This window comes from Protopterus annectens, chromosome 8.part0 (genome assembly GCF_019279795.1).
Source record: "Protopterus annectens isolate FY-2018-M chromosome 8.part0, PAN1.0, whole genome shotgun sequence".
In the NCBI taxonomy this organism is placed as follows: domain Eukaryota; kingdom Metazoa; phylum Chordata; order Ceratodontiformes; family Protopteridae; genus Protopterus; species Protopterus annectens.
Window position 1 is genome coordinate 1,503,606,726 of NC_056741.1, and position 24,308 is coordinate 1,503,631,033.

The 24,308-nt window shown below is 42.2% G+C and overlaps 1 protein-coding gene across 1 annotated transcript in view; it reads left to right on the plus strand.

Moving 5' to 3' along the window:
• Positions 1-24,308, plus strand: part of TEX12 (testis expressed 12) — a 169,827-nt gene that overhangs the window by 59,385 nt on the left and 86,134 nt on the right. The window contains exon 2 of the mRNA XM_044079464.1: positions 1,741-1,810. Coding sequence (XP_043935399.1) covers positions 1,748-1,810 — 63 coding nt within the window. The 5' untranslated portion in view covers positions 1,741-1,747. The remainder of the gene's footprint in view (positions 1-1,740; positions 1,811-24,308) is intronic.

Genomic DNA, 24,308 nt, shown 5'->3' on the forward strand with positions numbered 1-24,308 from the left:
CCGATACCCACACGTAATGACTGAATGAGGATCAACAATACAGATGGAGCATTATGGTAAGACATAATTTCTTTTTCTCTTCTGCTGTCCGGCATATTCTGTTGTCTTCTCATAAACCTTCTACCGGGAAACTATACTCCAACAAAATGAAAAAAAAGATTTGTTTTTTGGGCTCAAAAACATAACATTAAACCCTTTACAGCCCCCATACACCATATCATGGAATTTCTATCACATCTGTTTGATGAAGGAGCTAGCTCTTTCATAATTAAAGTACAGTTAGCAGCAATATCAAATTTTCATGTTGGAATAGATGGTTCTTCAGTAGCATATCATAAGTTTTAAGCAAACCATTTTTAAGAGGCATGCTGCTCTTAATACCACCCTTTAAAGATCCTACTCTTCCTTGGGACCTGAATTTAGTGCTGCAGTACCTTACTCAACCCCCATTTGAGCCTGCAGCTATGTGTGACCTTAAATATCTTTCATGGAATACAATTTTCTTAGTAGCCATTACTTCGGCCAGAAGAATTTCCAAGATCCAAGCATTATCCTCAAAAACTCCATACTTGATTTCTCATAGGGACAGGGTGACTTTACATACCAATGCACCATTCCTTTCAAAGGTGGTGTCAGAATCAAATATTAATCAGTCTATTAATCTGCCTGTATTTTCCTATTTTCTAACAAAGATGAATATGCACTACATTTATTGGATGTTCACAGGTATTGGCATTTTTACTTACAGAGGACTAAGGACATCAGAAAATCAGATCAGCTGTTTGTTTCATTTACAGAACCCACATTGAGTAAACCAGTTACCAAAGTTACACTATCTAAATGGATAAGAAGCTGCATTTCCTTTATGTATAACAAATTGGGCATGACTCTGATAAAAAACATAAATGCTCATTTTACTAGATCTATGGCAACTTCCTCAGTATTTCACTCCAGAATGTCCATGTACATTATTGTGCAGCAGGTACTTGGGCTGCTCCCTATACATTTATTATTCATTACAAGTTAGAGCTGGTTTCCAGAGGAAAAGCATTTTTTGGTTCTGCGGTGCTCAGGAATATCCTTCATTGAGTCCACCCTGGAAATTAGGTAGCTGAGGTCCCAACTGTTGAAGAATGAATGAAAATGACAACATCAGATAAAAAAGTTACGTACGCAACATAACGTTCCATCTGTGTTGTCCATTTTCATTCCTCCTCAGCTTCCCTCCCTCAAACCCCCTTCTTTTTGACTTTTCGAAGGATCGAAATATGCTGGAGGAACTACTGTTTCTTTGTATGAGTTACAGATTCTGTTTTATCATTTCCTAATGCTTACAGGTGTAAGGGGCAGCAAACAAGATCTGAGATAAGTTAAGTGACTAGAGCATTACGAGTAAGGGAGGAGCTTAATAGTTTTGTTGTTCCACGAACTGGTAGAAGCGGCCAAGTCAGATCTGAGGGTCTGATCTGAACCCAACAGTTGAGGAAGAATAAAAATGGACAACACAGATGGAACATTATGCTGAGTTCATAACTTTTTTTTTACAGGTAAATAGGACTTAAGCAAATGTACTTTTCTTAGATTTCATTCTGATATAAATGTTTTATATCTTGTCATTCTAGATACAGTAGTATGTGGTTTGACATAGTTTCTAAAGCTGAATATGATTTTTATCGAACCTCTTTCATTAAAACATAGCAGTATTTTCATTCTATCTGCATTTTGTTGTTTCTCCTAAAGGTTACTCATGGCTACTGCTGGTGTCAAGATTCCTGAGAATAAAGGTCTTAAACGCAGAAAAGAAAATGAGGTGAACAGTCACAGTAAAATTTTCTTTTTCAAACTTTCTTTTGTTAATATAAAAGAATCCAGAAGGAATTACATTTTATGATGTTTACTTTTTTATGATCATGGAACTCTAATGATGTGATCACAGATGTTGAGAAGATTATAACTATCAACAGAGAAGGAAAGAAAGAAAGAAACATGGTACTTGCATCACTGTGCAATTCCCACTATTGCAACACTAATATTTCAGCTTAAACTGGCTTTTAATATGGTGTGAATATCTCCTGATAGATCTTCAGGAATGTTTATTTCAAGGTATCTTTTTTTTAATTTTTGAGGCTCCCACTCCCACAATGACTATCAAGCCATCCTCTCAGAACCAAGTAATCCAATTTGTTTCCCCAAGAGACGAGAACCTATCAACTCAATCATTACCCTGCAATGCAAGAGTCAGCTGCTAAGAGGGTGACTATCATCTGCCAGAAGGGTGGTGATTTTTTGATTATGCTCCTAATTCTACCTCTGTGACAACTTGCATACTTTACTATTGACTACTTTCCAAGACACATACAGTCTACTGCATAACTGAGTCTTCTAGGCAAATTGCGCACCATTTTGCAACATGTGCATGCTAGATTCCTTGCTGCAAGTGACACACCTGCACTCTTGCAGGTGTTGCCAGTGCAGAGAGCTGAGCCACCACTGGGTGAGCACTCCCTTCCTTCCCTGCCTGGTCTCTCTAGCATTCATGCTGCTAGCTGAACACAGGTCTCCTGAGCTGGAATCAAGGTTTCAACCCTCTGTGCCATGGGACCTATTTCAAGATGTCCTTATGTGTTAAGCAGTTCAGTTCACTAGTGAGCACTCAGACACGTAACAAAGAAGGAAAATATGTGGTATTAGATAAAGGTAGAAAAGAAAGCAGGCAAGAACACGTTGATAAATGTATTGTGATGATATTTTATTTTTAGTATAGCCAATAAAAAGCCTAGGATCGAGCACTGTAAGCCTAGCAACAGAGCTTACATTTCAGAGGTCCTTCGGTAGTTTAGGAAAGTGAGAGAAAATTGTAGGTAGGTAGCTAACTTCCCTAGTATTTTATGTCAGAGCAAAATCATAATTTTTATAGTGATTGTCTTTGATGCTTGGTTATTGATTAATTGACTGAATGATTGACTGATTGGCTGTACTTTTTTAACTGGGTAATTCCAGCTGATTAAGCCTTTCTTCAATGAAGTTCTGAAAGGAAGAGCTCCACTACCACAAACATGCACAACACTGATAAATGTATTTAGTAATAAATACAGACTAGCTACAGTTCTTATGTAGAGCTATAGAACACATATGTTGCTATTTACAGATAAATATTTATATTGTTAGTGTCTACATTTATGATGAAAACAAGTGCAAATGAGTATTTTTAAGGTATAACTATACAGTACGCATTATGTTGTAGTTTCCACTTGGATACATATTAAATAGATCAGACTGCTTTATGTGGACCAACATTATTAATTTAGTTATACTTGTAGTAACAGGGTTTGTTGGGTTTGATTTCAAACATTAAAGTAAAACAGAGACCAGTGGGTCTGGTAGTTACAGGATAGGCTAAACAATGGCAGGTATGTAAATGTGGGAGTAGAACAGAAAGTGGTCTTAAGTGAGGGCTGCGTATGCAGTTATGCTAGGCTTACAGTGCTATAGTCATTGCTCATGTTACATAGTACACGTATCCTACTGAATCATTGCTACTGTTATATCTTATACCCATAATATCATATAGCAGGCAAGGCTGTTCCTTAGTAGCTGTGTGTAGTAGACTAAAACAGGGAAACGTCTGCAGTATGAGGTTTGTGGTTGTGTAAACATATTAGGTTACAGTAGTGAGTATTCTGCCTTTAAAAACAATTTAAAAAATAGGAATTTGTTACCAGAATGCTGCCAAGACTGAGTACTTCTATCATCCCAAATGTGTGAATTCTATTTAATGAATCTGCTGAGCAGCTGGTCTCCATTTTTTGAGGGAAGTTCAAGCATTTTATAACATAAAAGAATCAGCAGCTGTACTTGGTGCATGCCATTTTAAAATTCCAGATGTTTATTTACATGAATACCTGTGCAAGAATAGAGCTTATGATCCATGTAAAACAATCTGACTGCTAGGCAGACAACTAACCTTAGCTAGTAGTTTGGCTACTGCCCTACAATGGTGGATGACACATAAACACTGGCAGCAAAGCACACATTGTAGTGAGGTATACTGAAAGTATATATCAGCTGAAGTATAAAAACAGCATTTGCTCTTTTGATTATCGTTGCAGTTGTTGGGAACTTCACTTAACCATAAAAGACACCAGGTTGCCTGAACATTTGTGCATTGAATTATAGGGTCATTTTTTGGCCCCCTATGTGTACCCTCTGGCTGACCATTAGTTGATCACTAGGTGTGCTTCTCCAGCTGCTTTTATCTTAATGTCCCCAATACTATAACCCAGAAACAGGAATGCATCATTGGCTGGTCTGGAATGGATGGTGGGGCAGATCTGAGCATCTGGTAACATCACATACATCGAATTTTTGTTTGTCATAACTGGGTGGAGGTACTGACGTCAAGTACATCATTGCAGAGAATATCAATTAGTTATGGCTCCCCTTTCAATGGTGAAATGCTGATGACAATCTACTTCATGATTTTAGCACCCTCCACATCACCAGAGATGTGCTTAGTCATGGGCAGAAATATTTCCCTCCTTCATAGAGTAGTGAACCAGCAAAAAGCCACTCCTTTCCACCCCCTTTCCCCCACCTGTGCAGTGATCGAGTCACTAGTCAAACTTAGGTGGGTTGGGACCTAGTCGGGGCTTTATCCCTGTATGCCACAAAGGCAGGTAGAGTGTCATTTTATGACTCGGTTTGAATCTGAAATATTTTATCCTTGATGCCTCTCTTTTAATCTTTTTTATTTTATTAAATTACATACAGATATCTGTAGTGCACAAATGTTATTTTACTCTATTGAAACTTAAGCATTTTGGTGTATATGAAAGAAAAATAAAACACCTACATGTCTGAGCATAAATTACTTAGTCCATGTGTCAATATTTAATGCAGGTTAAGCCATACATTTAATTTCCCTTTACATTATTCCCTTAGATTCACTGTTCACATGCCCTTGTAGTGCCCCCTGTCCATCACCAATGCATTCTCTTCTCCTACTTGTAACCTTATATGGCTAGATTAGTATAGAAAGCAGAGAACAGAGACCTGGATGAACCCTCACCAGCTCTTACTCCCTCAGGGCACATCCTTTAGTCACTGTTTATATACTACACTTTTTAAAATTCTGTCTTTCCTTGTGATAGTTTCTCTGTCTTCCTAAAATTTCTCCACCTGACTCAAAATACACCTCATTATGATTAGATACTGTGGTTTTATTTTGGGAGGGGGTCTCTCCTACAGTAATCTGTCAATACCCATCGCACCAATATCATAAGTAGCCTCTTCCTTCCTTGCCCACTCTTCATTCTAAACATACAGACTGAGCAGCTTGTCTTCATTCACTTCCACCCTCACACCCCACTCCACTCACATCCCTAGAACATGTGCAATATTCTTGCCCCTTGTTCTTTAGACTTCCAACAGTTATCCTTCCTCTATTTCCATCTCCCTCTTTAGAATCACTGTTGTCATATACCACTCATATTTTATTTTCATTTATGGATACACACAATTCCTAATGCTGTCAGTGCCTTAATAATCCTCTCCATTCTAGACAAGTAATCCTCTTTTTCCCCTCCGATCTCCTCCTCATTTTCTTCACAGCTTCATTTATCTTATGTTCTGTATTTTATAATATCAAATCTCATTCTATTTTAACCTCTGTCTCCCTAGTTGCAAAAAGGCATATCCTTCTTGACTCCCTTCTTTCTTCACCTCTTTCCCTGAATTTATACTCTTACATTTTTGCTGTTATCATAGTCTTGAACTGTAAGGTCTGTAGAGTCCCATAGCAACTGCAGATCACTTTTCAATCATATTTTTTGACTATAAGGGAAACTTGCACAGAGGTCTACCTGAAGTGTTTTGAATGCATACCCAAATGTCAGTACATGTACCTGGACAATAAATTGAAAAACATCACTAGGTAGTGTGGCTGAGCGGTCTAAGGGACTGGATGCAGGTTCCAGTCTCTCTGGAGGTGTGTGTTCGAATCCCTCCACTGTCAATTTAAGGCAGTGAACTGCCATCAAGCATTTTACAGTGGTAAGAATATCATTTCTAAATTGCTCATCTCATAAGTAAGGCCATTCCCCTCCAGAAAAAAAGAAGTTATAACCTCCCTGTACTCTTCCCTCATCAGGCCAATAATTGAGTACAACGCCCCTTTCGGTATGTACCTTTTCAAGCACCTGCAGCAATTGGAGAGACCATAAAGGTTCCTCACGAGGAAAATTCTAGGTCTTCAGCATCTGTCCTATATGGATCATCTGAAATCACTGTCACTTTATTCTGTTTCATACAGACTACTCAGAGGTGATCTCTGCCTTACATAAAAAGGAATATCTGACCCTGCTTTATTGGAAATGCTGCATCTCCGTAAGTCAAATGGGTACACAGGTTACTCACTCTAAACACCTTAACCTGGTATGTGACATTAATAGAACCTGCTTGAGGGACAGATTTGTTCCCAGAGGTTACCACACCTTTGGAACAGACTCCAACTTCATGTTAAACAGAGCATCTCATTGGCCCTCTTCAAATGCAGTCTGAACAACTGGATGGGTAATTGTAAATTCACCCTGAGGGTTCCACTTGTGTCCCTTTTGGACAGGGGCAATAGGTGCTCCTCATGGAAATAAGGGTAGAACTTGGCTAGGTTTGTAAGGGCCCTAGGGCCATTAGCCTAGTAACTTCCTAAGATCCTATAATCCTATAACATTGCAAGGGACGAGCATCTTTAATTTGTAATGCTGATTAGTCCAAAACCTCAGAACATGAGCCACTCACTGGTTCTTGTGTCCAGGAAATCTTAGTGACTTCTACCTGATCATAAATAATAAATAGAAGCTTATGGTTCTAACTGATATGGAAGTGTTCCACACTTTATGGTGACTGTCCATTTTCTTCCCTTTCTGTTCCACTGACTTGAGAGAAGTCTTACAAATTAGAACACTGAACTTAGCTGGAAGATAAAATGCAATTATGCCTGCAGCCATTGTTTAAATCTTACCTTATGACAGCTAGCATGCTTTGCATTCTACTTGGTTCATTTATTAATTGTTTTAATTCATTTAATGTAAAGTATGTATCACATTAATTTTTGACATTTATACGTAGGTTTTTGATTTGCATTGTCTTATCTATATTTATTCATTTTTATTTATACGTTTTTATTAACATTATTGGATAGATTTATTGTTCACCATATATTTATATGTATTTTTATACTTATAAATGGTTACTAAATGTATGAACTGGTATGTGATTTAGTGCCCTTTTAAGAAGGAATATTCTTTTCCATAGCTCCTGAAGTCAATCCGTTAGATCTTAGATGCATTTACCCTTTGAAATGTTGATTATTCTGTTTAAATTGACTGATTTGATTGTTTAATTGGGCTGATGGTTTTATATTTAAAGATGGGAGATTGCTTTGTAAAATGTAACCTGAGGAAGCGCACTGGGATAGTGCATGAAAGCGCTTGTTCTCTCTTCAATAAAATCCTTTGATACATTTTTATGGTGGATCGTGGTGGTTCCTTGCAGCTCTATAAGTTATTCTACTTGGTTTTCTTTCTTTGTAATTGTAATTTTATACAAACACTGATTTATTTAGTCCTCTAAAAATTCTGAATGTAAATGACTATTTAAAGCTGCCCTATGGGATTCAAATTCTGCTACTAAATCAAGTAGGAGTTAACAGCTGCTGGTAGTTCATATATAACAAGTACCACCTTTTCATCTGAACTCCAAATCTATCAGCCATGCATATTCCTTGAATAGTAATTTCTTGTCTTCTACTCCGGAATACCTAAATCCAGAATATTTACAACACTTTTCTTTCTCCTCCATTCTATAAATAAATTTGCCCTGAATTTTATTTTTTAATTCTCTCAGAAGGATATTTCCAGCAGCTGCCACCCCAAACACTGAATATCTTTGTTTTGAAGCCACCCTCAAATTAAAGAAGCATTGCATAATCCAACTTTGCCATAGAAACTGCACTTGTTTTAAAGCTACAGCTAATTGGATATAGACAAATGGTGCTTAGACATTATCTGTGTAGAATTCATCCATTGTTGGTAGCTATTTATATTTATACAAGTTTAGCATTTAAATAGCTTTTAATTAAGAAATGGTTTCAGTTTAGAGACCAAATATTAAACTACTACTACCTCCAGTGTGGGCCATTTTATATACATACACATTTCTGTTACATCTTCCTTCAGGAGCTGGATAAAATTTATTAGAGCTAGAAATTAGAAATATCTGATCTGATTATGTAAATTTTCATTCATTCCTCAACCATTGGGTTTAGATCCAAACCTCAAATCTGACTCGGCCGTTATTAGCACGTGGCCAACTGAAACTCTCGACCTCCTCCTTACCCATAATGCACCAATCCCTAACATACCCCAGATATTGTTTACTGCTTTTCACATACAGACGTAGTCAGCTTTGCTCTTGAGCAAATTTTGAGATAAGTGCTATTTAAATTTTCTTTTTCCTTTTTCTTTACCCCTTTGTACACTTAATGTATTTCTTTCATACTATTGCTGCTATTCCTTGTAAGAATTTAAAACTTTATATATATATATATATGTGTGTGTGTGTGTGTGTGTGTGTATGTGTGTGTGTGTGTGTGTGTGTGTGTGTGTGTGTACAAATATATATACAGTGGATATAAAAAGTCCACACGCCCTTGTTAATATGCCAGGTTTTTGTGATATAAAAAAATGAGACCACAATAAATCATTTCAAAACTTTTCCCACCTTTAATGTGACTTATAACTTGTACATTTCAATTGAAAAACAAACAAATCTGTTAGGGGAAAAATATAAAAAATAAAAGCTGTACAATAAGCTGGTTGCATAAGTGTGCACACCCTTAAACTAATACTTTGTTGAAGCACCTTTTGCTTTAATTACAGCATTCAGTCTTTTTGGGTACACACCTGCCATCAATTAAAGAGACTCTGATTAACCCCAAAATAAAGTTCAGCTGTCCTAGTAGGATTTTCCTGACATTTACTCAGTTGCCTGCTACAGCAAAAGCTATGGTTCACAGAGAGCTTGCAAAGCATCAAAGGGATCTCATTGTTGAAAGGTATCAGTCAGGAGAAGGGTACAAAAAATTTCCACAGCATTGGATATATCATGGAACACAATGAAGACAGTCCTCAAAAAGTGGAAAGAATACAGGACAACAGTGACGTTGCAAAGACTGGACTTCCCTCCGAAATTGATGAAAAGACAAGATGAAAACTGGTCACGGAGGCTGCCAAGAGACCTACAGCAGCACTGAAGAAGCTGCAGGAATTTCTGGCAAGTACTGGTTGTGTACTACATCTGACAACAATCTCCTGTATTCTCATTATGTCTGGCCTATGGGGTAGGGTTGCAAGACAGAAGCCTTTTCTTGCACAGAAAAACATCCAGGCCTGGCTAAAATTTGCAAAACAATACATAGTCTCCCAAAAGCATATGGGAAAATATGTTATGGTCTGATGAAACCAAGATTTAACTTTTTGGCCACAATTCCAAAAGGTACATTTGGCGAAAAACAACACTTTGCATCACCAAAAGAATACCATCCCCACGGTGAAGCATGGTGATGGGAGTATCATGCTTTGGGGTTGCTTTTCTTCATCTGGAACTGGGGCTTTAGCCAAGGTGGAGGGTATTATGAATAGTTCCAAATACCAGTCACTTTTGGCCCAAAACCTTCAGGCGTTTGCTAGAAAGCTGAAGATGAAGAGGAATTTCACCTTTCAGCACGACAATGACCCCAAACATACATCCAAATCAACAAAAGAATGGCTTCACCAGAAGAAAATAAGAAGTTATGTACTCACCATAACGTTCCATCTGAGTAGGTAAACTTCATTTGTCAGCAACCTATGGGTCTTCGGATCCATATCGGATCCAAGCCGGCAGTTTCCAACAGCATAGATCCAAGCTCCAAGCTCTTCCCCTACCCATAATCCCCTGCCAACCCTACCTGACCTCAGATCAAGTTTGCCCACAGCTAGATAAGCATACAAAAATCACCCGCAAAACTAGCTACATACCCTTGCCATAAGGAAGGTAACATCTCGAACATCCGAAGGTCAGGGGGACGGAGGGGGGGTGTCGGTTGCTGACAAATGAAGTTTACCTACTCAGATGGAACGTTATGGTGAGTACATAACTTCTTAATCTGAAGTAGTTAACTTCATTTGTGCATCAACCTATGGGACAGAGTCGCCAGCTACCTAAATCTTGGGCGGTCCTCAAGGAAGGATGTTCCGGAGCACTGCAGAGCCAAAGGATGCTCTACCTCTGGAAACAATATCCAGCTTGTAGTGATTAATGAAGGTATGAGATGAAGCCCATGTTGCTGCTGAGCAGATATCATCCAACGAGAGTCTAGAACAAAAGGCCGCCGAGGTAGAGATAGACCAGGTAGGGTGGGCATGAACTCCTAGAGGTGCGGGCCGACCAGTACTTTCATATGCCAACAGAATACACTGAGAAATCCATCTGGACAGTGTGACTTTGGAAACAGCCTTTCCTAAGTTAAATTTGGCAAAGGAAATGAACAGCTGATCTGATTGCCTATGACCAGCTGTTCTGTGTAAATACAAGCGCAGTTGTCTGTGCAGGTCCAACAGATGTAACTTATGTTCCCCTTTGTTTTGGTAGTTGGGAAAAAAAACTGGTAGGTTAATGGACTGATTAATATTCGATTCGGATGCAATTTTTGGAAGAAAGGAGGGATTGGTCCTGAGGTAGACTCTGTCTTTGTGGAAGGACAAATAAGGTGGTTTTGCACAAAGGGCTTGAATTTCGGAAACCCTTCGGGCTGAGGTGATAGCTACAAGAAAGGCAGTTTTCCATGATAAGAATTTTAGATCTACTGAAGCTGCAGGTTCAAAGGGAGGGGCTGTAAGTGCCTGCCATACCAAAGTTAAGTCCCAAGAAGGGACTGCTTCCTTCACCGGGGGTCTGAGTAAGAAGGTACCCTTGAGAAAGGCCTTGCATAACTTGGAGGAGATCAACGGTCCAAGGTTGCTTCCTACGTGATAGTGAGAGATAGCTGCCAACTGAACCTTGACTATAGAGGAGCTGGTGCCCTGATCGAAGAGTCCTGATAGGAAATCTAACACCGCAGGCAACGGAGCTGTGAAAGGATCTAGATCTCTGTGCTCTGCCCAAATAGAAAAACGTTTCCATTTGCTATCATAGACCTTTCTGGTGGATGGCTTATGCGCCGCCACCAGAATAGCTTTGACCTGGGAAGAGATACCGGGAGTCCTAGCTAATCTTGGAACTGGATCAACCAAGCCGTGAGCTTGAGGCTGTCCAGATTCGGGGTCGGAAGATCCAATGGATGGGTTATGAGATCCGGAATGGGATCCAGAATCCAGGGAGGATTCACTAGGTGAGACCAAAGATACAGGAACCAAGCCTGGCGAGGCCAGAATGGGGCAATGAGGATTATCTTGTTCTGCAACCGACTGGCTTTCTGAAGAAACTTCAACATCAGCGGAAGAGGAGGATAAGCATAAAGGAGACCGGGGGGCCAAGCATGCACCAGAGCGTCTCGTGGGGATTCCTCGGGTGGGGGAATTAGAGCGAAGAAGTCGTTGCATTTCGCATTTGAAGGAGAGGTGAAAAGATCGCAACAAGGTTGACCCCAAGTGAAGAATATCTGCTTCGCTACTTTTGGGTTCAGAGACCACTCATATGGCGAGAGGATAGTGCGACTCAACTTGTCTGCTAAAATGTTGGACCGTCCCGGAATGTGCGTCGCTATGAGAAAGCAGTTGGTGGAAATCACCCATTCCCACACTCTCATGGCCTCTCGACAAAGAGGATAAGACCTGGTTACTCCCTGTTTGTTGATGTACCAGACTACTGCCATGTTGTCCGTCTGGATTGCAATTGTTCCTACGGGAAGAAGGCTCTGTAGTGCTTGCAACGCCAAAGGCACCGCCCTCATCTCTAGGACATTTATATGCAGAGAGGTCTCCGTGCTGTTCCACATGCCTTGGACTGTCCTGCCCGCACAATGCCCCCCCCCACCCAAGGCGAGAGGCGTCCCTGGTCACCATGGTTAGGGGAGGGGACATAGAAAAGGGGCGCCCCTTCTGGATATCCGGGGATTGGAGCCACCGTAAGAGGGCCTCTTTGCAAACCCTGCTGAGGGGAATAGAGTGGTACAGAGGGAATTGCAGAAAAGACCGTTGAACTTGGAGAGTCCATTGCAGGACTCTCATGTTCAGACGCGCCATCGGCAATAGGTTGATGGTGGCCGCCATCGAACCCAAAGCCCTGAGGACCAATTCCGCCGGGGGTGCCTGGGGTAGGAGGATGGCCTGCACATGGAGTCTTAAGGTCTGCACTCTGTCTGGAGTTAAGAGGGCTAGACGCCTGTTTGTGTCCAACCTTGCTCCGATGAAATCTATGGTTTGAGCTGGAGAAAGGGAAGATTTCTCTATGTTGATAGTAATCCCCAGCCAGGCCGCTAGGTGAAGAAAGGAGTTTCTGGCTGCGCAGAGTAGATGCCTTGTGGGGGCAGTCAGGAGCCAGTCGTCTAGGTATGGGAAAACCTGAATGCCCTGCAGTCGCAGGTGGGCCGCTATCACCGACAGAACTTTGGTGAACACCCTGGGGGCTGTGGTGAGACCAAAGGGAAGGGCCCTGAACTGGTAATGGCTGGCTCCTAGCCGGAAGTGGAGAAACCTCCTGGATCGTCTGTCCATCAGAATGTGGTAGTATGCATCCTTGAGGTCTATAGAACACATCCAGTCGTTCTCCCGCAGGAGGGAGAGAATGGATTGAAGAGTGACCATCCAGAACTTTTCCTTGGTTACTGACAGGTTCAAGAGGGATAGGTCGAGGATCAGTCTGAAGTCCCCCGTCTTTTTTGGCACCAAGAAGAACCTGGAGTAAAAGCCTGATCCATACTGGTCTGGGGGGATGTGCTGGATGGCTCTTTTTTCTAGCAGCCGCTGGATTTCCGCAACTGCGGCCTCCCTCTGCTTGGGTGGGACATCGGGGAGGTGTCTGGGATTGTGAGGGAAATGGGAGAAAGGGATCTGATAACCTCTGGATATGATACGAAGCACCCAGCGGTCGGTCGTGATGGACTCCCAAGCTGCTAGGTGTCTTGAGAAGCACCCCCCGACTGCCTCCAGAGTGGAGCAGTCGAGTAACCCTTCAGGGCTGTTGCGTGGGCCAGTCAGAGAATGGTTCTCTGGACTCAAAGTTCCTCGGGCCCCCTCTGCCTCTAGGGTGGCGTCCACCCTGTCCTTTTCTGCCGTGGAAGGACTGGGGGTCCAAAGCGAAACGGGGCTGTTGCGACTTCCAGAACCACATCTTCTTCTGTCCATTTTGGTTCTTGGAAAAGGACCTCTGGGGAGCAGAGAAGCGGACTCCAACAGCAGACAACGTCTTCCCATCCTTCTCGCTCTGGACCAAGGCATCGCCTACGGTTTTGCCAAAAAGGGCAGAACCATCGAAAGGGGCATTAGCGAAAGATGCCTTAAAGGGTTCCGCGAAATCACAGTGGTGGAACCAGGCCTGTTGCCTTATAACGACACCTGCTCCACTAGCTCTAGCGGCCCCTTCCATGGCGTGGGACAGTAGCCACATAGAGGTGTTTGAGATAGACTTAAGAGTGGCCATTCGGGAAGAGTACAGCTGTTTGTCCTCTGTCGACATGGACTCCCGGGGCGACGCGGCGTACTCTTTGATAAGGTCTCGCTGCAGTCGTATGACATGTGCCATGTAGTTCAGTGACCTCACTGAGAAAGTAGCTGAACTAAAAACCCACTTCCCTAATCGATCCATCGACCGAGACTCCTTGTCTGGAGGATGGACCGAGGGACTCTCCTGGGCTAATTCCCTTTTAGTGACCGCCACCACCATCATGGCATCTACAGGGGTTCCCTTACTCCAGTGAGATCTGTCAAAGGGTGGACTAAGTATTTTGTCAGGTCTTTTTGGGACTGGCTCCACAGTGTCCGGCTCCTTCCACGCCCTGGTAGTGATCAGATCTACCAGGGGGTCAGCTGGAGGGGACACCCAAGAGGTAGATGGGCCTGCTTCAAACACCTCCAGGAACACAGATTTGTCCGAGGTAGGTTTTGGGGCAGACCACCCCCCCTAATCCTGAGCATCTCCATGATGTCTCCAAATGAGACGTCCTCGGGGGGTGATCTTGGGGAACCTTCCCCTTCCTCCAAATCTGTGTCCTCGGTCAAGGACTCAGGGGAGTCCAAGTGCCTCCTCTTGCACTTGCGTTTGTGAGGAATCTCCTCGGGGGGGGCTGTCTGAGGAGACCTCACCAGCAACGTCATGTTCCAATGGAACAACCTGGGACATAGGAGCAGGCTGTCCCTGGGACTGGCTGACGGAAGTCGGACCCATCTGAGATGGGGTGCAGTGTGGAGCCGTAGCCAAGGCCGGGGGTCTGGAATCCCTCAACAGAACCCTCTCCACTATGTCAAATGCCGAAGGAGAGCCGCTCTCTCTCTGATCCGAGAGCAGACCCTCCCTTGGATCCGATGGACGGATCGGGGCCGGAGCCGACACGGTCGGATCCAAAGGTACAGTATGCTCCGACCTGGGCGGAGCCAAAGGCACACTGAGACCCTCAGATCTGAAGCTCAGCTCTCGGCTCCGAGAGTTCAGATCCGAAGAAAAGGGACCCGACAGACTCGAGGACATTGTCGGCGCCGAAGTACCCGATACTGTCGGAGCCGACACCCCCCCGGTGCCGACGCTACCTGGCTCTGAAAACTCCGAACCCAGGAAGCGGGTCGGAGAAGGAGCAATTGGGGCAAAAAAAGGTGTCAAGCTCCCCCCCGGAGGGGGGGGGGAGGCAGGAGCACTCCCATCTGCAGCTGGGCCTGGAGGAATCTTCTCATCATCTGGTCCAAGTCTGCGTCCATCAGGATTCGGGTGGATCTGGATGAGGCCACCGAGGTGGGACGGGAGTGCTGCCTCGATGACCTCGACGGGGGCCGGGCCTCCTCCTCCTCCTCTGATCCCGGTGAAAAAGAAGACTGGAGCGAGGGGTGGAAGGCTCAGAAGTCCTGGAGGGGGAAGACCCCTTAGCCGGCGGGGCCGATGAAGAGGCCTCGGCCCGCCGCTTGGTGCTTCTCCTTCCACTTCTCTTTCCTGGACTCCCTATCCTCCTGGCCTGAAGCGGAAGGTTGAGTCCTGGCCAGAGGAAGGGAGGCAGGAGTGGCAGTAGCCGCAGCCGCGGCAGGAGCCACCGTGGGACCAGAGGCCGAAGCCGAGTCTGGGGGCAGCAGTCCCGCCAGAACCAGCTTAGTCCTCCAGTCCTTAAGTGCCTTGGGGTTGAAAGCCGCATATGGAGCAACCTCAAGGCACAACATGCACCGAGTGTGGCCATCCGCTGGGGATAGCTTATGGCCACACTCAGTACACTTGGAAAAAACAGCTTTTGGGGCCTCTGACATACTGAAAGGAAAACACACACGCTAGGCCCCAGCACACAGCACACTCCCTAATGCACTAATGAGGGTGGGGAAGGAAAACTATGAAGAAGATTAACAGGTAAAGGGAAACTTGTACACAACACACGCACACTAAATTTACAAAAAAAAGGAGAGAAAAAAGGGTAAAATTTTCTCACAAAAAGACGCCAAGCCTGGAACTCAGTGATCGAGCTGCTGGATGAAACCGCAGCAAACTAGATCTGCGGTCAGGTAGGGTTGGCAGGGGATTATGGGTAGGGGGAGGAGCTTGGAGCTCGGATCTATGCTGTTGGAAACTGCCGGCTCGGATCCGATATGGATCTGACGACCCATAGGTTGATGCACAAATGAAGTTAACTACTTCAGATTTAAAGTTTTGGAATGGCCCAGCCACAGCCCATACCTAAATCCAATAGAAAATCTGTGGGGTGAGCCGAAGAGGGCTGTGCACAAGAGATGCCCTCACAATCTGACAGATTTGGAGCGCTTTTGCAAGGAAGAGTAGGCAAATATTGCCAAGTCAAAATGTGCCATGCTGATAAGACTCATACCCAAGAAGACTGAATGCTGTAATTAAATCAATAGGTGCTTCAACAAAGTATTAGTTTAAGGGTGTGCACGCTTATGCAGACAGCTTATTGTATATTTTTTGTTTTTGCCCCTAACAAATTTGTTTGCTTTTCAATTGAATTTTACAGGTTATAGGTCATATTAATGTTGGGAGAAGTTTTGAAATGATTTATTGTGGTCTCATTTTTTATATCACAGAAACCTAGCATTTTAACAGGGGTGTGTACACTTTTTATATCCACTGTGTATGGATATATATATATATATATATATATATATATATATATATATATATATATAGATATATATATATATATATATATATATATATATATATATATATATATATATATATATATATATATATATATATATATAGTTTCACTTTAGAATCTCAAAATACTGAAATATCGAATTTCAGTATTTCGAGACCATAAAGTCGAATTTTTAAGGTAGCAAAACTTCATAACTCCGGTACGTGACATGGGATGTACTGCATGTCTGATGTACGGTTTGGTGTGGGGATTTGGCTGGAGATTAAGGTAAGTGAATATTTTTTTAAGGGTTTTTGGTAGGTATTTGAGTGTATGTGAGTGTGTTCAGAAATTTTAGGTGTGGGTTAGGGTATATAGGTAAATGTATGATTGTTTCAGTGTTGAAAATGATGGTGTTTGTTTATATATGATGTGTGTGTGTGCAAGGGGACTGTAGAGTGCATAGTGGTGAATTTACTGAGTTTTTCTGTTTGCTGCGACCTCAGAGTTAGTATATATAAGTCAAGGAAAAAATCAGGTATACACTACCAAAGTTATTGTTTGTTTGTTTGTCTTTCGGCTTTTTCCTGGTAAGGGGTCGCCACAGCGGAACTCTGGTCCACTAATGATTGGCAGTAGATTTTTATGAAACGCTGAGGTGCCAGCTCGATGCCCAACCTTCAATGACGGCACGCCCATTTACGCACGCATGTCTTTTGAATGCTACCCAACCATGGGGAGGACATGCAGACTCCACACAGAAAGCACTCCCAAGCCAAGCCGAGAATCGAAAGGGAGAATCTCTTGCTGTGAGGTAACAACGCTACCGCCATACCACCACTGCATACTATACGTTCCTTGTTTTATCTGCATTTTCCTGCTTTTCCTGGAACTTACTTTGGTAGTATACACTACCAAAGGAAGTTCCAGGAAAAGCAGGAAAATGCAGATAAAACAAGGAACGTTCCACCACAGTGAAATAAATGTAAAACTTTAATGGATAAAATAAACTTATACCCTCAGAACCAGGACAAGCGCTTTTGGCAATATGCCTTCTTCAGATCCTGATTAGCTAGTCCTGAGTATTAACTTGCTGCTTTTTCAGAGACATGCAAGCACATAAGTTAAGTACTATATAAAGTCCTCTTGTCTGTGGATGGTTTCTATTGGTCATAAATGTGAATCTGATATGCTGATTGACCAGAAAATGAATAGAAATAACCACGCTATCTTAAATTGTATTGTGAGTTAAGGCGCTTCGTGGAAGTATAATTACAAATTGTAGGAGTTTTAACAAAAGCATTCTCTTGGGTACAACCAAATTAAAAATGCATCAAAATGCAGCATAAAGCTCATGAAAGAATTATAACCTTGCAGATGGCATTATTAATTTGCCGCTTTCTCGGAGATATGTATGCATACAAGCGAAGCATTATATAAAGTCCTTAGACAAGGGAAGTCTCATTTGCAAGGATAATTTGAAGTCTGACTAAAATAGTAGTCATCAAGTTATTTTTCAAATTGCAAATTATGGTTCATAGATTCATAGGTTCATAGGTAGGTACTAGGCTATTGGCCCAAGGGTCTATACAAACCTAGCCAAAAAGATACCCTGGCTTTCACACCCAAGAAAATTATTTTCCTGTGCCCCTGTCAAGCAGTACCACAAAAGTGATCCCCAGGGTGAATTTCTTATTACCCATCCAATCATCAAGATTTTTCTTAAAGAGTGCTAATGAGGAGCTCTGTTTGACATAGATAGTTAGTCTGTTCCAGAGTATGGGAAGTCTCTGGGACAGGAATCTATCCCTCCAGCATGTTCTATTTATTGTGGTGACAAGGTTTAGGTCCCTAGAGCATGTAGCTCGGAGGGATGGGGATTTCTTTAAGTGGAGCATGTCCAACAGCTCTGGGTTTGACATAGCTTTGTATGTTAGGCAGAGATCACCTCTGAGTAGGCGATATGCGACGGAGTAAAGCTGGAGTTTTTTGAGTCGGTCTGTGTAGGGCATCAGTTTGAGGCCAGTAATCCTCTTTGTGAGATATTTCTGTGGCCTTTCCAGTTGTTGTAGATGTCGTGAGGTACATACCAAAAGGGGCGTTGTACTCTATAATGGTTCGAATGAGTGATGAGTAGAGGGGAACAATGACCTCTTTTTTTCTGGATGAGAAATCTTTTGTGATGAGGTGTGCCATGTAGAAGGATTTCCTGACCACTGTGGTGATGTGATTATCAAAGGAGAGACTACTGTCCACCTGTGTCCCAAGGTCTCTTATCACACTTTTGGTGTTAAGTAGACTACCACCTGTGTGGTAGTTCATTGTTACAGAGTTTTTACCAAAGGGGATGACAATGCACTTTTTGGCATTGAGCTTGAGACCATGGCTTTGACACCAGGCATCTGTCCTCATCATTAGGAGTTTCGATTATGGCTCCTAGTTTGCAGTCATCTGCGAATTTAGTTAGCCAAAGACCTTCTGTGTTAGCCTGTTCTTCAGAGAAGTAGATACCAAACAGGAGAGGACCCAGGAATGAACCCTGTGGTACTCCACTTGTCACTGGTCTGAAGTCTGATTTGGAGTCTGCTACTTTCACAGTGTGGGTCTGTCAGTAAGCTAGTTGGCAACCCATCTTGTGACATAGGGATTTATACCTAGTTTAGTGAGTTTATCTATAATTCCAGAGTGGGTGATGGTGTTGAACGCCTTGGCAAGATCAAGATAGGCTGTATGAACCACCTTACCCTCATCTATGGCTTTGGTGACTGCTTCAAAGAAGTCTATCAGGTTTAGGAGACATTATCTGCCTTTTATAAAACCGAAGTGTGTGGGGTCCAGAGTTTGGAGATCTCCAATGCCTTTGTTTATGAGTTCCATGATGATACGTTCCATGGCCTTGCAGACCAGGCTCATCATGCTAATGGGGCGGTAGTTCCCGGGGTGTGTTGTGCCCCCCCTTTGTGGAGTGGGATAACTGTCGCTGTGCACCATTCAATGGGCACAGAGCCTGAGGTGAGGCTATGCTTGAACATGGTACTTAGGTGGGGTGCCAGTTCATTCTGTAATTCATGTAGAAGGCAGCCTGGGATGTTGTCAGGTACCATGGATGCTGTGTTCTTGGCTTTGGAGAGTGAGGTTTTTACCTGTGCAGCTGTGATTACAGGAACTTTGCATTCTTCCGGTTATAAAGATGGGCCCTTTAGGGGGTGAGAGGAGGGTAAAATTAGCACTGAACATATCTGCCAGGATGTTGGCAATATCAGTTGGTTCTGTATATTTAGTGTCATTGTGCTGTAACTCAGAGCAGATCTGAGTGTTGCCATTGAGATTCTTGACACAGCTATAGAATGCTTTGTGGTTGTCTTTAGAATCAGTGGCAATGTTGTTTTCATAACTAACTTTGGAGGATTTTATGAGGGATCTCAGCTTCTTACTGAGGCTGACCAGGGAGTTCCTCCAATCATGGGATTTTACTCTTTTTTGCAACAGTTTCTTTCTTCTGCTGTAGAGTTTGTTTATGGCAGAAGACCACCAGATTGGCTTCCTTTTTTTGGAGGATAGCATCTTGGTTCTGTTAGGGATAGCACAATCCATGCACTCGTGTAAGTGCTTATAAAGTGCATTTGTGTAGGATTCAGCAGTCGTACCTCCATTGTCCATCTGCATGGGTGTCGTGAAGTTTGCCACTTCTGTCTTAAGAAGCGTGAAGTTGGCTTTGGAGAATTTTTTTACAGTTGTTTTCCTAATGGGGGGGGTGGGAGCAGGATGTGGATGTCTAGGGTAATTAGGTTTTGGTGGGATCTGACCAACTAGGAGCTGACCTCTGGTGTGGAACACCGGTCGTCCATGTTGGTGATGACCAGGTCTAGGATATTGCTGCCCCTGGTGGCGGTGTGGATAAGTTGATCCAAGGTGCTGGAATTGATGTATTCCAGAAAACGTTGAGCAAATGAGTTGGTACACGAGTAGTTTTCCCAGTGAATGGTGAGGTAGTTGAAATCACCAATTATTAGGGTGTTGGGTTGTACCTTAATATTTTTCAGTGTATCAAGAAAAGAGGAGTGAGAATCCTGGGGCATGGTGGGGGTCTGTAGCAAGCTACAATATGGATTGCTCTTCTGCCCAGAGTTAGTTGAACTTGGATAATCTAAGATGCATTATGCTGAGCAACTAGCTTGGAGGTGTGGATATCCTTAATGAATATGGACATGCCTCCACCTTTAGTGTTTCGATCCGGGTTTGGTGGCCGAAAGGTGTGGTATGAATTATAGCCTGGTAATGCAGGAGTGCTCTCTGGAGCTTTGAACCAGGTCTCTGTCACTGCACAGATGTCGATGTTCTCCATTTTAAGGAGTGCCTCGAGTGAGTACATTTTGAGGTTTAGATTGCTAGCATGGAGTAGCATTACTCTCAGATTTTGCTTGCTTGTACCTGTTATGGTGGTGAATTTGTCATTTGAACCTTGCCTAAAAAAGGCACTATAGTGGTGACAAGAGCCTTTGCCAGTATCTGGAATCCCAAGGGTGACAGGTGCAGGCAATCTCTGGCAAAGCAGCATGGTCTGTCGATCATGTCATCCCAGGCAGACAGATACTGGATTCCCTAGAATGACACCAGAAACTTAGCCAATTGTTGAAGTCAATCATTTTGTCCTTGTATTGTGGTATCATTCTGGGTGATGGCAGGATGCTACTCAGGGCTAGGGTCATACCTACCTGGGCTACAAGATCAGAGAGCTCCTCCATGTCTCTTTTCATGTAGTCCAGAGAGGTACATCTCAGGTCATTCACACCAACATGGACAATGACAGAGTCATATTTGTAGTTGTGGAGTGACCTGAGTGCGTGCGTTATGTGGTGGATCCTGGCACCTGACAGGCAGCTGACAGTAACTTTCTCCTTGTTTAGCCTGGTGAGTGGAACATCAGTGTGCCTGACTATAGAGTCACCTACGACTAGAGTGTTGGGTACTTTATGCCTTATGGGCTGTAGTTGAGTGGCACACTGAGTATGTGAGCTATGTGTCATTTGGATTGTGTTGTGGGGTGGAGGTTGCTTGCATTTCTGCTTTGGAGGTATCGGTTGTTTGGGCAGATTTTTACTGAGAGCCTGATACTATCTTTTGCCTGTGAAAGGTTTTTATTGTTTATAAATGCGAAACGTCTATGCCAGTTGGCTAGGAAATGAACAACAATAGCCATGTTGTTTTGGATCATACTGTGTTTGTAAATGGTTTCTATTGGTTGTGGATGCGAGTCTTTTGTGCCAATTGGCTAGGAAATGAACAAATGGTGACCATGCTATTTTAATTCATTTTGTGAAAAGGGGAATCTTAGTGGTATTGTTAACTTGCCGCTTTCTCAGAGATGTGTATGCACAAAAGCGAAGAAGTATACAAAGTTTTCTTGCCTGTGGATGGTTTCTGTTGGTTATAATTGTGAATCTGACATGCCAACTGGCCAGAAAATGAATAGCAATAGCCACGCTTTCCTAAATCGTATTATGAGTTGAGACGCTTTGTGGAGGTATAATTACAAATTATAAGAGCTTTTGCAAGAGTATTCTTTTGGGTAAAATCAAATTAAAAATGTAATTAAAAATGTATCAAAATACAGCATAAAGCTTACGAAAGAATTATAACCTTGTAGAAGCCATTATTAACTTGCCGCTTTCTCAGGGATATGTATGCATATAAGTGAAGTGCTATATAAAGTCCCTAGCAAGGGAAGTCTTATTTACAAAGTTAATTTGAAGTCTGACTAAAATAGTAGCTATCAAACAATTTTTCAACTTGCAAATTATGATACTATCTTTTGCCTTTGAAAGGTTTTTATTGGTTATAAATGTGAATCTTCTATGTGGATTGGCCAGTAAATGAACAGCAATAACCATGTTACTTTAAATCATATTGTGCCTATAAATGGTTTCTATTGGTTATAAATGCGAATTATTTATGCCGATTGGCTAGGAAATGAACTGCAATAACCATGCTATTTTAAATCGTATTGTGGATCACGGCGCTTTGTGGAAGATAAAGTATAAACTTTCAGAGCATTCTCTTGAATAAAATCAAAATAAAAATGTATCTGAATGTAGCATAAATTTATGAATTAATTATAACCCTGTAGATGGCATTTTGAGCTTGCCGTTTTTTCAGAGATATGTAAGTACAAAAACAAAACACTATACAAAGTTCCTTGACAAGGAAAGTTCTATTAGTAAATATATTTTGAAGTTGGCCTCAAACAATAACTATTAAGTGATTTTTAAAGTATGCGAAAGATAGAAGTATTCCTACTTGAGGGAATTAATTTCTTCTGCTTTTTCTGGAATTACATTTGCTGACTGACCTATAGGTAGAACCAAACCTCATTGTTTGGTTTCAGTGAAGATTTTGCTCTGTGTTGGATGGTAATGAGGGGCTCGGCAAGCCTATGTCTAACATTGTGAAAGACTTGGTCTGAGTAAACTCTTTTCTGTTGGAGAAAATATGGAGGAAGAGACCAAAGAAATTATTTAATTGGTTGAAAAGTCAAGTTTTTCTGTCTATAAAGACTGATTGGTTAGCCTCAGTAGTTGGCGAATTATAACTATTAGCATTTTATTTTAATGTGTCACCTGATTCAAATGTTGGGATCATGATTGGATGTTTATTTTTTTTTAAAATAGGATACTCAGGACTAGTTACTCACAATATGAAGAAGGCATATTGCCGAAAGCGCTTGTCCTGGTTTTGAGGGTATAAGTTTTACATTTATTTCACTGTGGTGGAACGTTCCTTGTTTTATCTGCATTAGTATATATAAGTAGCACGGGTGTGGGGGGCACAGACCCCACATGGGGGGTGCAGGGGTTGCCCTCTTGCTTATTTGTAGGGTAGGTTTGTGTATTTGTGTTTGTGTGTGTTTTGTTTGTTTGTTGTAGTGTGGGAAGGATGGTGTATGTGTTGTGTGGTGTTTATGTTCGCAATTTAGAATTTTGTGCTCTTGGGGTTTCGGTCTTTTGAAAATTCGATATTTCAGTATTTCGAGATTATAAAGTGAAACTTTATATATATATATATATATATATATATATATATATATATATATATATATATATACGTGTGTGTGTATGTAGATATATATGTACACACACACACACACACACACACACATATATATATATATATATATATATATATATATATATATATATATATATAGCTTCACTTTATCTTATCTATCTTTAAGAATAAGGGTGATGTGCAGAGCTGCACTAACTACAGAGGGATAAAACTGATTAGTCACAGCTTGAAGTTATGGGAAAGAGTAGTGGAAGCAAGGTTAAGAAGGGAGGTGATGATTAGTGATCAGCAGTATGGTTTCATACCAGGAAAGAGCACTACAGATGCAATGTTTGCTCTGAGAGTGTTGTTGGAGAAATACAGAGAAGGTCAGAAGGAGTTGCATTGTGTCTTTGTAGACTTGGAGAAAGCATATGACAGGGTGCCTAGAGAAGAGTTGTGGTATTGTATGAGGAAGTCGGGAGTGGCAGAGAAGTACATAAGAGTGGTACAGGATATGTACGAGGGTAGTGTGACAGTGGTGAGGACTGTAGTGGGAGTGACAGATACGTTTAAGGTGGAGGTGGGATTACATCAAGGATCAGCTCTGAGACCTTTCTTATTTGCAGTGGTGATGGACAGGTTGACAGATGAGAACAGACAGGAGGCCCCGTGGACTATGATGTTTGCAGATGACATTGTGATCTGTAGTGAGAGTAGGAATCAGGTTGAGGAGACTCTGGAGAGGTGGAGATATGCTCTAGAGAGCAGAGGAATGAAGGTCAGCAGGGCTAAGACAGAATATATGTGTGTAAATGAGAGGGAGGGTAGAGGAATGGTGAGGATGCAGGGAGTAGAGTTGGTAAAGGTGGACGAGTTTAAGTACTTGGGATCAACAGTTCAGAGTAATGGTGAATGTGGAAGAGAGGTGAAGAAGAGAGTA